The 15,344-nt window shown below is 38.0% G+C and overlaps 2 protein-coding genes and 1 long non-coding RNA gene across 3 annotated transcripts in view; 2 read left to right on the forward strand and 1 right to left on the reverse strand.

The window, feature by feature from the left end:
• The first annotated feature begins 63 nt into the window (after positions 1-63).
• On the forward strand, positions 64-8,998 carry LOC111342014 (TNF receptor-associated factor 4). Its single transcript, XM_088724543.1, has 8 exons — positions 64-1,583; positions 3,554-3,617; positions 4,333-4,433; position 4,642; positions 4,937-5,101; positions 5,324-5,398; positions 6,717-6,794; positions 7,471-8,998. Exons 1-8 carry the CDS (start codon positions 1,411-1,413, stop codon positions 8,149-8,151), a joined length of 1,338 nt encoding a protein of 445 aa, XP_088580669.1. The 5' UTR covers positions 64-1,410; the 3' UTR covers positions 8,152-8,998.
• LOC148729460 (uncharacterized) lies at positions 1,020-2,664 on the reverse strand. The gene is made up of 2 exons (XR_015988514.1): positions 2,357-2,664; positions 1,020-1,648 (listed from the first exon to the last, which is right to left on the reverse strand). It is a non-coding gene; the product is annotated as an uncharacterized LOC148729460 (long non-coding RNA).
• Positions 8,999-10,455: 1,457 nt separating the features above from the next.
• The window catches only part of LOC148729461 (uncharacterized), a gene marked incomplete at its 5' end in the record, with an annotated part of 5,017 nt that continues 128 nt past the window's right edge, over positions 10,456-15,344 (forward strand). The window contains 6 exons of the mRNA XM_088762354.1: positions 10,456-10,591; positions 11,639-11,931; positions 12,139-12,253; positions 12,843-12,879; positions 13,420-13,546; positions 14,457-15,344. The exon at positions 14,457-15,344 is cut by the window's right edge and continues 128 nt beyond it. Coding sequence (XP_088618480.1) covers positions 10,456-10,591; positions 11,639-11,931; positions 12,139-12,253; positions 12,843-12,879; positions 13,420-13,546; positions 14,457-14,981 — 1,233 coding nt within the window. The remainder of the gene's footprint in view (positions 10,592-11,638; positions 11,932-12,138; positions 12,254-12,842; positions 12,880-13,419; positions 13,547-14,456) is intronic.

Here is a 15,344-nt window from a genome sequence, read left to right on the forward strand (position 1 = left end):
ATGTTCGTCTTGATCTTTTACAAAAGGCCTGGGACAAAGATCCTCAAACTAGTCGTTGGTAAAAAATTGTTTGCATAAGTCACATCTTATGGAGCAATTAAAACAACCAGTATATTTGAGGTTTTTGGTTCTACGATATGTCGCAGGAAATATCGATTTAGGAGGACAATTTTCCAAGAGCTCAGGCGAAGAAATTAACACTGCTGTGTATGTGTTTTTTCATAAGCATTTGAATATCTGGGAGGATTGGGGTGTAATCAAGCACTAACGGGAAGACTCTTCTGTCAGGCTTGACATTTTTCTTCAAGAGTTCGGATCTCTTGAAATTAAGGGCCTTACCAAATAGTTTGTCTACTAAATTGATATCCTAAACTTGCGATTTAAAGTACCCTTTGGATTCAGCCTTAGCAAGGAAGCAAATTTGAAAATATGTCGGTCGCATCTGTTCATGCTTAGCCGTATGTTAAACTTCTCAGATTTATATACCACAATTTCTGTTAATGCTGTCGCATTAGATATGTTAATGCAGTCGCAGTAGATTTGTACAGCGGCATTTAGTTTGAATTTCGTCACCAGTCTTCGCTCGGACAAGAGACACATGTTTTCACTGTTCGAGACAAGGTTGCACCACGGCCAACCTAAACGAATTTCAAGACAGTATTATCGACGGTCACAATTTCCCCTGCGATTTCAATATTTACATGCGATTATAACTGCACGACTCGAGTGGCAAACTTCTGATTGGCAGAGATCATCACTGGCAACGTGCTCCCGCTCCCCATCCACACAAACACACACACATACACACACACACACACACACACACACACACACACACACACACACACATTATCAAATATCATGAATAAAAAAAGGTTTATGTCATTTTGACGAAGAGTATTAAACCACGGGATATTTCAATTCAGCCTATGTAAACGTTTTCATAAATCGGGAGCACAAGGAAATCCGTTTTTTGTCCACATCGACAGGTTGATAAAACCATAGACATCTATTCCCTCCTTTGTGTGCTGTCTTTTATTGAACCTTGTTAGCTCAGCTTTCATAGTTATAATCCTTGAAAGTGGGACATGAAATACTACAACTCGACTATTCTGGTAAGAGTGTGGCCTTTGATTTTCTAAAATGGTTGAAACCGCTAATTAATATTCTGCTAAGCTAAGGTGTTGGCAGACCTGACTCCAAGAAGTGATATATATAAAAACTCAGATTTGCTAACCGGAAAGGTTAAAAGTTGGTCAAGAGGAGTACGTTATAACAATTGCTATACAAGAGTAAAAATTGCGTTAATTCTAGTGGCAAGAGGATCATTAATAACTTCTTACATAAACAGTATGTATCAAAGGTCAAATCAACGTGTCCCTGCTTTTGCATTCCGAATAGTTTTTCAACATGGCGGAATTCACAACAGATGAACACTGCCCTGTAGGCCTTGACGAGGAATTTGTGGAAGCCGTTGACGAGGATTTGCAATGTTTGATATGTCATTTGCCCCTAAAAGAGCCACTTCAAACAAGATGTGGCCACAGATATTGCAAAGATTGCCTTGAGGAGTACATCAGAAGGTAAAACTTTATGTTGAACAAAATCCTATTGAAGACTTGCATCATATTAGAAAACTTCATAGAATCTGTGGGTGACAAGTCAGTAATTATTAATTGAAGTAAAGTGTGTTATCTATAGCAAAAAGATATTTATCGATTATGTAGTCGGTATCACAAGTTAATGGTAATAGTCTAATCTAGCGATTTAGAACTAAGAGGGTTATTTCTGACGTGGTGCCGAATTTATGTTCTGAATCAGCCCATCCGGAAATATGCCTCTAAACATCCTCGACTGCGGGATATAAGACATCTTTCGCAGTATTTGGAAAATTTTTCCTTATCCAAAGGGACTCAGATGATAAATCTTACAATCGAAAGCGGAAATCAATTTGACTGATTGAGCAATGTAAAGCGTCTTCGACCTCTATATTAAAATCATTCAGGTTAAACGACTAAGCCTAAGGCCCAGTTCAAACGTCGAATTTCACATGTGCCGAACTTAACTCCTACTTTAGTCGACTAAAATAGTTAAATACGGCATTTGATTCAAACGTCCAATTTAACTCTGTCGAATTTATCTCTGTTCGCTGTCAATATTCCTGGCGAGTTGTGGGTAATAAATGAATCATAATAATATCCTATAATTCATGCTAAGTTCGGCACATGTGAGATGCGACGTTTGATTCAAAAGTCGAACCGAAGTCGAATCTTCGACTGTTTCAGTCGCAGATACGGCGAACGTCGCATTTAATTTAAAGCATTCGAATTTAATTGATTCAAATGTCGCACTTCACCTGCATTTAACTCTCGCATTAAGTTCGGCTGTTGTTCAGAGATCCAATGACTCCTCCGTAATAAGTAATGTATCGAGCTAATGGCACGATACTTTTGAGTGATATAAAGAAATCGTTGCCCATAGACAACAAGCTTTCTGTTTGGTTCATCGACCCAGACTAAAATTTTCTTCGTTCTATCATCATCACAGCGCCACACCACAAAATACTCAGACATTCATTTGCATTGCGTCGAATAAAAATATAGTGATATGTGAAATGCCTCGTGAGATAAATGTAAACAAACTACATGTATGTCACTTCCCCCGGAAAAATTCATGACAAACGGCCGTTTGGGAATGGGGAGTGTATGCAATTGATCCAGAATCTTTCCTTACATGTTTATCTACCGAAAGGTTTTTCTATGTAACGTGAATTTTTTTTTGGAATTTGATTGTGCAACTTTGTTGTTGAATATTCCTTCTTTATATTCTCCTTCAAAAGCATTATTTCTCTATGAATCCTTCATAATCCCCTTGTTATTCTTCAATGTATTTTATTTTTGGCTTTGTTTATAACAGAATTGCTTTCAAATTAAGTTGCTTCGGTTTAACAAGGAGAAAGCACCAATTATAATAATGATAATAATATTAATAATAAATGACAATTTATATAGCTCCCTGTCCAAGAGCTCTAAGGCGCTTCATCATCAAGGTAAAACGTAAAATTAATAATCAAACATAATCATTCATTAAAATAACGCTTAAAAAGATAAGTTTTAAGATGACCCTTAAACGCTTTAAGATCTACACTACATTTTATGGTTTCAGGAATGACATGACTCGATGATCGTAAAGACCTAGTAGGCTTATAAGTTTCTAACAAGTCACTGATATAACTATGGCATAAAGCATTTAAAATGCAACAATAACTGGAGTGTTGAGTTACAGGTGCTGAGGGGAATATTTGCAGCAGAGATTGAGGTTGGAAAGCTTACTGAAAATAAAACCCCAAGTATTGTTGTCATTCTTTCAGTTGTGGTGTTGACATTGTCTATATATTCCTTTAAATCCAGTTGCAGCCATAGCTAAGCAGAAGATATAACACGTAAACCTTGAGTATACCATATTGGTATACCAGCAGAAAATTTTCTGCAGCTGCACGAAGTAGAGATAGAAGAGTTTTAACTATCTAAAATTTTCCTCCCACCACCAACAGGCATCGAAGCAAAGGCCAGTCTTTAACTTGTCCGGCAGACGGGCACAACCTGGATGAAGACCGGGTAAATACCTCCTTAAGCTGAAGTTCATAACAGTAACTGCCTCGTATAGCTTTTTATTATCCAACTGTGCTTCGTTAAGTACAAATAACGCGAGAGACAAGTACAAATATCACGCGATATTTGTACTCCAGAAATATCCGCGAAATTCCCCCGCACTGAGATAACAATTTGGCGTGTTGGATAATAAATCTCCTACTAGACCTTTTGTTGTGTAGTATTGGTCAGTATTTTTACTCGGCGTTTGTATTTTGACTCGCCTTCCAGGCTCGTCAAAATACGGCACAAGTCGTAAAAATACTCAGCAACACTACACAACAAAAAGTCTGATAAGATACATGTAGTTCAACAATAACTTGTTAATCTGGGATCTGATCCAAGTTATGAGTCGATGAAAACGTACAAGAGCTATGAATGTATGAATGTTGAACAGGATTTAAATCATTGTGAGGTAGTAGATTTCTGAAATAGTGGATGTCTTGTCTGTGATTTCAAATTAACATATTTTCACATCTTCCCACATGACAGGACAGTCCTCTCATTCAAAAATTCAACACGTGATGTTTTGTTTTTATAGTTCTAATTGTAAATGCACTTGATTAGTCACGCGTGTTAGCTTGTAATATTTGGTGATGACCATAGCGGAACCTCTTGTTTGTTTTACACTTCACGTGGTTGGAGATCTTGTAAAATATCATTGTCGTGATATATGTTGCAGGATGTTTTCCCCGACAAAGCTACAGAAAGAAAAATTCTTTCATTGGTTATCAAGTGCCCTAGTGACGGCTGTGGATGGACAGGCGAACTGAGGAACAAAGAGTTAACTTGACTCATAAAAGTTACAGTAATTTTCGATAAACATTCTTCTCAAAATTATATTTCCCATAGCAGTCCCTCTGGTTCACCAATGGCTCTAACATGTTGTCGATTAGAGCGACACAGGTTAGCGGAACTGTTTTACTGATTTGTTCAGATTAAAACAAAAGAATTGTCTTGCTTCAAATCCTCTGCAACTTAAAATGGACAGAGTTTAAATTTTCTCTTCAATCCCAAGGCCTTACCCGAGGAGAAAGGGAAAAGGTGTTATCTTACTTGATAACTTAGAAATCCAATGTAGAAGACTTAGGGATTAAAAATTCAAAACATTTCTTGGGGGAGTAAGTCCCTGGAAATCTCTAACTGAAGGACTTGCCTGTGAGTGCTTTATGTTTCAGAATTGTGTGGCTATTTATCCGTTGTCTACCCACTGTAGTGGGGCTTTGCTATGAAACAAATTAGATTATGGAAACCGCCTTCTTTGGTTGTATTTATTTGTTGAATAGGTTCACTTAGAATCTTGCTCTTTCATGCTCTTGGTGTGTGTCAACTTTTCCTGTGGAGCGAAAGTGCAAAGAAGACATCTTGAACAACACCAACTTTTTGAGTGTCCTTGGAGAATCTTTAACTGTGAATACTGCAGCGAGCCCCACCCTGAGTGTCAAATGCAGGTAAAGTCCTCAATATTTAACGGCGAAAAACTCTCAAAAACAATACACCCTTTGTCTTCCAACATTTCCTTTAGATCAAATGAAATTTTGTGAATACAAGACTAAAACTAAATTGGGACTGAACTATAAGTAAAGTATGTGCCTTGGAATGAAAAAAAAACGCTTAAATAAATGAGTATTTCCAGATTCCTAGATGCAATTCGTGGAATTTTTCATTTTAAGGATCATATCAAAGAGTGCAGCAGGTTCCCTGTAACTTGTCCAAACAGCTGTGGTCGTTCAATTCCTAGAGAAATGGTGAGACTCCTTATTTCGTCTGCATACTCTGTTTGAATACGTATTCTTATTCATAATATTAATTATCCCTCCCTCCCTTTCTCCCGTAGTTTAAACCCTCATACATGCCATCTAGGCAGTAATCACCAAATCACTGAGACCATCAAAACATTTGTCAGATTGATTTTCACTCATTACAATGAATAACGCTGTCTATTATTTAACTTTTCGAGGGTTGATCAGACAGCGATGGATATCACCATGCCAACGAGTAATTGACTGATATTTTACACCTCAGAAGCAATAACCAGAACCATTTATCTCAATTGATTTAATTGATCAAACTACCGTAATGGTATATCATTAAGCGACCTATACCCAAAATTTTACCTCGGAGACAGTCTAAGAAGTAATCAAGAGCATGTGAGCCAAAGGAAAAATTTTCCTTCAGCTTCAAAAGACTGAAACAGTCGACATTGCCGATCCTAGCAGTATGCAGGACGCGTGTCATACATAAACTTCGTAACAGGCCTTGCTCATCGTGGAGTTTATGTGGCTTAGTGGCAAAGAATCGGAGCGTGGAATCCGAAGGTCTAAGGTTCGATTCCTTCAGAATTTTTTCTGTCCCACGCTCATGACAAGACGAAATACATTTTAATTTAATTTATTCCATTATCACTGCATTAATATGCAGTGGGGAATGACTACAAGGAAACATACGAACCATTCGAGCTAGTCCACCTTCCCAGCCATCCCACCCCAGGGGAGGACATCCAACACGCAGTAATCTCGTGTGTGAGAAATTAGCGTCTCCTATCCCAACCCTCTATTTATTCGTCCCTATCTGAGAAGACTAGAATATCTAACCATTTCTTGATGTTATGGAAAGGTAGCAAATTTTTCTCTTTAAGCTCGGTTCATCTTCATATGAACCGAGCTCAAAACTTACCATCTTTCTATTTACAATTCTAAAATAGAACGATTTACGTGTTGTTTATCAATGTTTTAGTATCTTCAATATGAATTTGATCATTACATGCCACAAGTCAGTCAAAGTGCTACAAACTACCATTTCAAATTGGGCCTATTTGTTTTGGAAAATAAATCAAGTTGGTTTCAGCGCTTTAAAATGGCCAACCTTTTTCTAACAATTCCGCCTCTCTATAGTTTATCCATGTCTATACACTTCAATAAAACAACCAAACTTATCTACAGGTGCAGATTCGGCTTAAGACTTCGTGGCCCTTCCTTTTGTCTATCAATTGGAGGGTAAGCGTAACTGAACCAAAAAACAGACGTGTGCAACGAATATCTTATCACTTTCGTTCGTGTGCTTCAGGTTTCAACTCACACTGAAGACGAATGTCCGCTGACTGTAATTTCCTGTCCTTATGCACGTATGGGCTGTAAAACAAAGGTGAGCCTGAGCTACATAGTAGACGCCAAAAGGAACATATTGCGTGGCTTTTCCTGAGATAATTGAAATAACCAAGAAGTACATAAAAATTCAGCAATGCATACATGTATGCATACAACTGCTTTATCGTCAAATGTTCCCAAAGTGCTACTGTATAAATCTACGCAAAAACAGATAAATTTTCCCGCTGCTTCCTTTTAATTTATCGGTCCTGTTTTGTTTTTTTGGTTTTTTTTTTTTTTTTTGGTTTTTTTCGCTTTTTGTTTTTTCCTGTCTTGTGAAAGTTGCCGCATAAAGGCTGACAGAGGAAAATTGCCGTGATCTTGGGTTTCAGAGACTTGGAGTGGAAACGATTGAAACTTACCTCGAAAAATGGAAACTCTTGTTTTCCCCGGCGGCTCTCAAGACTTAATGTAGAAATCCATATTTCACTGTACATAGTTAAACGAGTCCCTCTATTCTCTTTTATCTGCTTGAAAATGTAACTAAAGAATGGTTTCAGTATTTGACCAAACTCACCTAATGACTCTCTTGGAATTTACATTTAGCTATAAAATTTCCAAGGGACGTATCGAAGACGCTGTGTACTAACTCTGCCATTGACCGTGAAAATTAAAATAACTTTAGTTATCTGTGCAAGAGGTTATAATATAAGAGGCTTCATTTATTCTTGTAGATTCAACGACAAGCAGCGGAATCTCATCTAGAATCTTCCACAAGAGTCCATCTTGATTTAGTTAGTGTCAAGTTGCATGAAACCGAAGTGAAGTTAGGTGATACAGAAGTCAAGCTGGATAACACAGAAACTGTATTGTATAAGACGAAGTCGGAGCTGAAGGATGCCATGGAATCATTGCACACAACAACATTTATTTGGAAGATTGACGGTTACAGTGAAGTTCTGAGACAAGCAAAGACCGAAGGAAAAAAAGCATTACACAGTGATCCATTCTACACAAAAACTGAAAAAGATAGTAATGGCTATAAGGTAAAAGTAGTTATTTATCCTAATGGTGATGGAACTGGCAAAGGTACTCACCTGTCTGTATTTATCGAAGTTATAAAAGGTGCATATGACGCCATATTACCCTGGCCCATTAAGAAGAAAGTGAAGTTCGAATTGGTAGATCAACAAGAAGATCTTACCCAGCGAGAAAATGTTATTGGGGAGATCAGAGACATACTTAATAATCAATCCCTTTCCAGGCCTACGGGAAAAGAAAACCCAGGAATGGGTTTTGGAAAGTTTGTAAGTCATACGAAACTTAATACAAGGCAGTACATTGTGGATGACACTCTATTTCTTCGGGTTACGATCAGCCCATCCATAAACTCTTTATTCGGTAAAATGGCTTAACTCCTTAGCATATTAATAAACTTCAATTTGAGGTACCTACTTCACCCGAGAGTGCTCCACGGGAGAAAAGAAGCTATTAACAACGCATAAGGTACATCAATTCTCAAACATACCTTTTACATTTTCCCATGGATATTCAGTTCAAACTGCTCCAGTATGCATGTTGATTTTATTATGTTAAGTTCAACCCGTTTGCTATCTCCAATTACTATCAATCAAAATACCCTGCTAAAAGAATTCTGATTCAAGGCGAAAACGATTAACCTATTTTCCAAGAGGGCGCAAGCATCTTTTTGTGCGAGAAATGAAATGTTGAATCGAAAATAAAGTTTGTGTAGAAATCTGTTGAAACATCGCACATTGTTGTAACATTTTGAGGCGATATAAACATTTTATGAAGTTGGGGAGTCACTGGCCCCATTTCTGTGGACGATATATAAATAAAGATATAAAAAACACTAACAAAAACGTTCGATTCCCTGTCATTTGCCAACACCCTTGCAAATAAAACTCTGGACAAAAGAAGATTGTGTAATTAGTTTTTGCTTAGTTGTTTTTTTTTTCTTAATTTTTTCAAAATTGTTAACTAAAAAGGTTGGCATCACCGTATTTGCATCCGAGAAACTGAAATTTTTCATCCCTGGCGATGCGCGATAGTCCATCTTGGTGATCTGCCTTGCGAAGGATCTTTGACACTTCTATACACTTACCTTGGACTAGAATTCGTCACAACTAGTGTTTATCTTTACTCAGCTGTAACTTTCATTGCCCTAAATTGTAACGAAACAAATGCTGTTAAAACGGGTAAGAGAAGGCCAGTGTTTGAAAAAAAATTGTCTAACATAAAACAATTAAAAATTTGAAAATTAAAATAAAAGTATCTGACGTTTCTGTCGTTATCTAAATCAAGTTAGGAAGAAGAGATAGAAAGGTTTACACACAAGCAATGAACTTTACGTGAATTTATCGATAAATGCCAAAAGAGAACAGTGGGATAAACATCTAACTGCAGATTGAAATCGTTAAATCTATAGTTGGACCAGTTAGAAGTTTATCCTACAATTTATTTATTCGTTCATGAATTGAGTGATTGATTGATTGATGGATTTTCTTTCATCTTGAATTTTTTCACTCAATTTTTTTTATCCATTTCACGCAATATGAAGCACTTTCCGTATGATGCACGCGCATGCACAATCGCCTTGCTGAACAATTTCTTTCAAGATTAGCGAACTTGAAGGTAGTATCATGAATATACGCATTCAGTCTTGGTGCTGAACGACTTTTTCGCTTGAGGCTGAAAGTTCCTTATTCACAGAAGGCGTTAATGAAAAATACAAGGTTATAACCATCAGCAGTAAGAAGTGATTGAAGCGATTTTTCATCTCCGGTTATCTTAAGATATAATTAAAGACTTCCTTAAGTGAATTTTTGTAACTGACATCATTAATAGAAAGTGACAGTTACCCTCAAGATTGACAATGTGTCTCATTTGTCTCAGGTCTAAATGACATGGAGGCGCCAGTTTAAACGGTATCTGCCAGAGACATAAATCAAATTTTAAAGGACCATTAAAGTTGCCAATTCTATTATTATCTTGCTCCCATCTTGAGAAAAAAAAAAAAGGAAAAAAAAGCCGTTTTATCTTTCAGCAAGAGATTATGTTTTGCTTTCAATTAGTCTACCAACAAAAGTATAAAGTTTCAACGCAAAGTGATTTTTTTCCCAGTTCAAGATAGCGTTTTCTTTCCAGAACTCTAAACCTCAAGAGCCTAACAAATCTCATTTGATACGAAGGAAAAAGTCAAACTCCTTTTTCCTGCTCTTGTCGATATTTTTTGGAAATGTAAAATTTGCGAAAAACGTTTTTAAAATGTGACTGGTTCGTTTTCTTGGCTCGGGAGTACATTATAGGACGGAAAATGCTTTTTTAGATTCAAATAAGTCGAACGACAAGCACAAGAGCACTTCATTCACAAGTTTAATCTAAACACGGCAAAAAATAAATTAATTTTGAGGCTACATTACCGGCCTAATTCAGAGTATATTTGTATATAGGAGAAATATCAGAATTCCACATGCAGTACCCCTGGTGAATTACAGTGTGAAGCGTTTTCCTGCAAGGCAATAATTAGAACCGAACACCGTGCTCTATGAAATTCCAAAAAAAAGCTTGATACTCTCCTGAAGTCCGCAGAGAAAAACTGGGCCTTTCAATTTGTGTAAAAGATAAACAAGAAATCGATGAACTGCATTGATATCCAAAAAGAGCGACAGAAAAACAGACACCCACGCAAACGATAACTGAGTCAAACCCCATCTGATATAGAGAGCACCGTCATGTTTCACCGTTTTATACGCCGTTGTTTCGTCATTTTATTCGGAGTATCGTTGTCTTTTTTGGGACGTAATGATGGAACGTACGCGTCTTCTCCAAGAGGTAAGATTCTTTCTGCCTTTACACAAATCGTAATAGAATTATGTCTTAAGTTTAAGAGAACACTGATAGTCGCCATCCTAACCGCCTCCCGGTTAGCTCAATTGGTCAAGCGCCGGACTGTTGTGCGGGAGGTCGAGGGTTAGAGCCCCGGCCGGACTAACACTCAGGGTCTTAAAATAATTGAGAAGAAAATGCTACCTTTCTATAACATCGATCAAGAAATGGTTAGATATTCTAGTCTTCTCGGATAGGAACGAATAAATGGAGGTCCCGTCTCCTGCATTTATTAATAGGGAGCTTTAGCAACGACGACGGCGACGGCAACGAGAACGGCAGAAAACAATAGGCTCAATGAGCAAAAACAATCGCCCTGCACGTGCGTTTAACATTTTGTTACATTTTTTTGCCGTTCTCGCCAAAACAACAATGTGAAACAACCAAACCTTAGGTTTTCTCGAGAACGTGAGCGCATGACGGTTAATTTTTCTCTCTTTCTCCTTACTTTAACGCCTTTCGTAGGGATATAGTCCCTGAATAGTTCGCCAGCATTTTCCAAGTGAAACACATCGGAATAACCTCCAAAGAGTTACAAAAACGAAAAGTTAGATTTCGACACCACGTTTTCATTGCCGTCGCTGTCGTCATTGCTAAAGCTCCCTAACTTTGGTTAGGCAGGGGACGTTAAAGAACCCACTTCACGAGATTACTGTGATGTGGTCTGGCCTGTTTACTAGGAATTGGGGGGAGGGGGCATCTGTTATATTCGCCTTTATTTGATTGTAAACTCCTTAGCAGTTTGGTAAAGTCCCCCGCACAGTGTTGTAAAGCGCCATGAATTTAAGATATGGGCGCTATATAAATAAAAGTTATTATTATTATTATTATTATTATTATTATTATTATTATCAGTGTCACAAACATACACACAAAATATTATCTCCTGAATGAAGCCAATGAATGGTAGCTTCAAAAGCGGGAAGAGCTTGGAAGTTATTTTGCCAAATCTCGAAAACACGTCTACAAGTGCTTTTTCCTGTTTCCTTGCAGGAACAACAGGTTTGGAACACAAGTCCAACGTTTCATCCCAGACTTTCAGACAAAGTCTTTTATCAATAGATGAATACTTTTACCTCACTGCCCCTAAAGTTGGAACGTTCGCGGCGTTCGATGACTACGAATGCATCATTTTATGCCTGAGGAATCCTTTATGCTGGTCTGTAAACTTGGCGGTGGCAAAGAGACAAGGTGGAAAGATTTGGTGTGAGTTGCTGTCCTCTCAGAAGTATACCATTCCTGAGGAATACAGGGAAAATAGGACTTCACATCACGTTTCCATCAAGGTGGGGATTGCTATTTATATCAACATAGACTTGACTTTTTTCTATACACGCTATCATGATGCAGTGTAGTTTCTTACTTTGAAGTCAAGTTGTCCAGTAATGAATAGTGATACCTCTTTTTTTGGCCGTAAAGGTGGAGAAGTGTCTCATATCTATTTAACCCATGAGTACAAAATGTGTCACGATTCTTTCTCCTTCTTTCGGCAGTTGCCTTGTTTTTCCTCTCCATGCATTAACGGTGGTAGTTGTGTGACAAGCTATATACACTACTCGTTTAAATGTGTCTGCACAAACGACTTCATTGGAAAATATTGCGAGAAAGGTATGAATACTCTTTTAATCTGTTATGATTAAAATTTTTTTTTATTATCATACAAAACCATCGATCAAAAGAAGTCCACAACTCTGAGGGTACTGATCGGGATGCAAGTGACAACCCCCAACCCCCGCAGAATGATTATTTACAAAAAATAATGCTACCAGGCTCCCTCCAAATACCAAATATGTGCTTGAGTAAGAGTTCCCAAAAGAAAGCAGAAAAGTTTCATTTTGGAGCAACTGAAAGGCCTTGCCTACATCTCGGACTCCGAAATAGTCTTACTGTGCAGCTTTGAATTAAAATAATCAAATCTAATTACCTACTAGAAAAATATCTTGAGCCACCAACTCGAGGTCCAGCCCGAACACAAACCCAACTTTGAGCTGGAATCCAGACTCGATTGATCGAGATTTCTTCCGAATTGAGATTTTAGGAGGTATCGAGGATATATCTCGGAGGAACAAATTCTTCCAAATAAATTCTGGCTCCTCTCGATCAAGCGAAGTCAATTCATTGCAAGGCTGTTACCATATAACCATACTTTACACTTCTTTTCCGTTTCTCACAATAAAAAGTCGTTTTTGTCTTTTAGCTGTAAAATCATGCAAGGAAGTGTATGATGCGCACAAGTAAGTGCTATGAACTGCTTGCTCTTTTTTTAAACAGATTTTTCCCACACTTGAGTTGTATTGCTGGTAGTTAATCCAGATTTGTCAGCACAGCTATTATTCTTTAAATCTTTTAAATTGACCAATTAAGGATTTATTTGTATATCTGAAACTATCCAAATTCATTTAATTCTTGATTGGACCGTTTTAAAAACAATTACAAAAATAATAGCTTGATTGAGCAATGAACAATTACAACCGACTAGCTATAAAATTAAGAAATAAGAGGACTACATGCTTGTTCAATTTTGGAAACAATTGGATTAAAAAAATTCCTCTCGGTATAGACCTCGTCCAATTTTCATCCAAATTATTTCCAATTTGGACAGCATATAGTCCAATTACTCATACTCGCTGGAGACGCAAATGTGACCAGGTGCTTAAAATCACATTGGATCCACAAATACTAGTAGTATTTCACTGAGAACTTTTTAATGTTCTAAATTCATTGGATGAAGAGAACAAATGACTTCCTTACCTTCTCAAACTCCATTTTACCAGATTAAACGGGACTAAACTGGTTTCCCTTCATCTGAGCTCTGGACCGACTACAGTTCTCTGTCACATGGGAGATTTTGGATGCGGAGATGGAGGATGGACGCCAGTTATGAAGATTAATGGTAACAAGGTATCATGCGTAATCAACTTTGTTATTGGTTTTGTGTCATGACAGTCCACTTCGTCACCCTGGCACTGACTGACTGATTGACAGGGAGGGCGACTTCCAGGCCCTGTTCATATCTCCGAACCAGTCATCATACATTACTAAGGTGGAGAATATGTAGATTTTTGGTGGGAGTCACATGCATGGTTACCATGGGGAACGGTGGGGGGATCAGTCGTCGCAAACGTATTTGGGGGGGGGGGGGGCCTATAGAAAATTGACTGCCAGTTAGGGGATTCCGTAGAATACTTGGGAGCCTAAGGGGGATCAGGTCGATTATATTTGTGACACAACCAAAATCCTCCAGCACCTCCCAGATGATAAGTAATGACCGTTTCCTAACTTAATTGGCTCTAATTAACCAAACAGAACAGTATCTCTGCATGAATGATGCCGTATATTACGTCACCAAGTCATAAATATTTCATGATCACCAGCTTCCTTTCATTGCCTAACCTTGCTCTCTGAAAGTAGATTTAAAGTGAATTCCAGAGAAGAACAAACAGCTATTTTAGGAAAATAAATTTTACAAGCAGGACAATGGGGTGGATAATTCAAAACCCATTAAGAAATGTTTGACATCATCCGTATCTAATACCGCAGTTCAAAATATATGAACTTCATATATTCATTGTATCTGATTTATCATCACGGGTTTATTACGAATGAACTTAACGGCCTGCTCCCAGTTGGCTTGTTAGCTTAATTGGTAGAGCGCTGCACTAGTATCACAGAGGTCAGTGGTTCGAATCCCGTACAGGCCTGATTTTTTTTTTTCAGGTCTGATTTTCGCTATTGCATAAATAACGCTCTCTACTGCGAGAATCGTGCATCATACGTAAATGTTTGACATTGTTTAACATTATTCTCTTAGACGACCTTTCACTATAATTCGAGTTACTGGAGCAACAAAACTGAATACAACATTGCTGGAGGAGAAACTGGATTCGACTTGCGAGAGACCAAGTTACCGACCTACTGGACCACACCCATCTCTAAGATCTGCCTCGGTATGAAGATTGGCGGACAGATCAGGTTCATTGTCCTCAACAAGGAGGCCAGCTCTCTTCACTCACTGATCGCTGACGGGAAACACCGAAGCACCTCATTGAGTCGTGACACGTGGAAGAACCTTATTGGAGCAGAGGCCTCCCTACAGAAAAACTGTAACAGGGAAGGGTTTAATGTTATGTGTGGTGAGTCTCGTCACGCCAAAGCAAGAATCGGCATCACTACTAACAACCAGGATGACTGCAACTCATGCGACTCCAGGATTGGGTTTGGTACAGGGGGGCAATTTGATGACTTCAACACGTGTGGTAATGAGGCTTCTCTTTCACCTTCCCCGGATAATGGATATAAAGACATTAAAGCCATGGGATACATTTTGGTTCTTTGAAATAAACGAAGAAAAGGAAAGTTCAAACAAATGTTCCGACTAGATTCAGAATGATTCAGACTTTGGAATATGTAAAAGACAAGTAAGGCTTTTCCAAAAATCTTTTAAGATGGGTCTTCTTTTCTTCTTTTTCATTTTTGAGTTTTTTTCGTCATTGATTTTTAAAACATATTCGAGTTTTAGTATGGTCTCGTTCGGCCGGAACTTTTTTTCGACATTTTTTTTGGCAGGGAGGACATTTTAGAAAAGTATTTCCGCCGATACATTTGAGGTCAAACCGTTTTCAACGGCAACGATGTCCAAGAAAACCCCAACAATGTGGAATTTAATAGTAAAATGTTCACCCTGCTATGCCAATTGTCT

This window comes from Stylophora pistillata, chromosome 6 (genome assembly GCF_964205215.1).
Source record: "Stylophora pistillata chromosome 6, jaStyPist1.2, whole genome shotgun sequence".
Lineage (NCBI taxonomy): Eukaryota > Metazoa > Cnidaria > Anthozoa > Scleractinia > Pocilloporidae > Stylophora > Stylophora pistillata.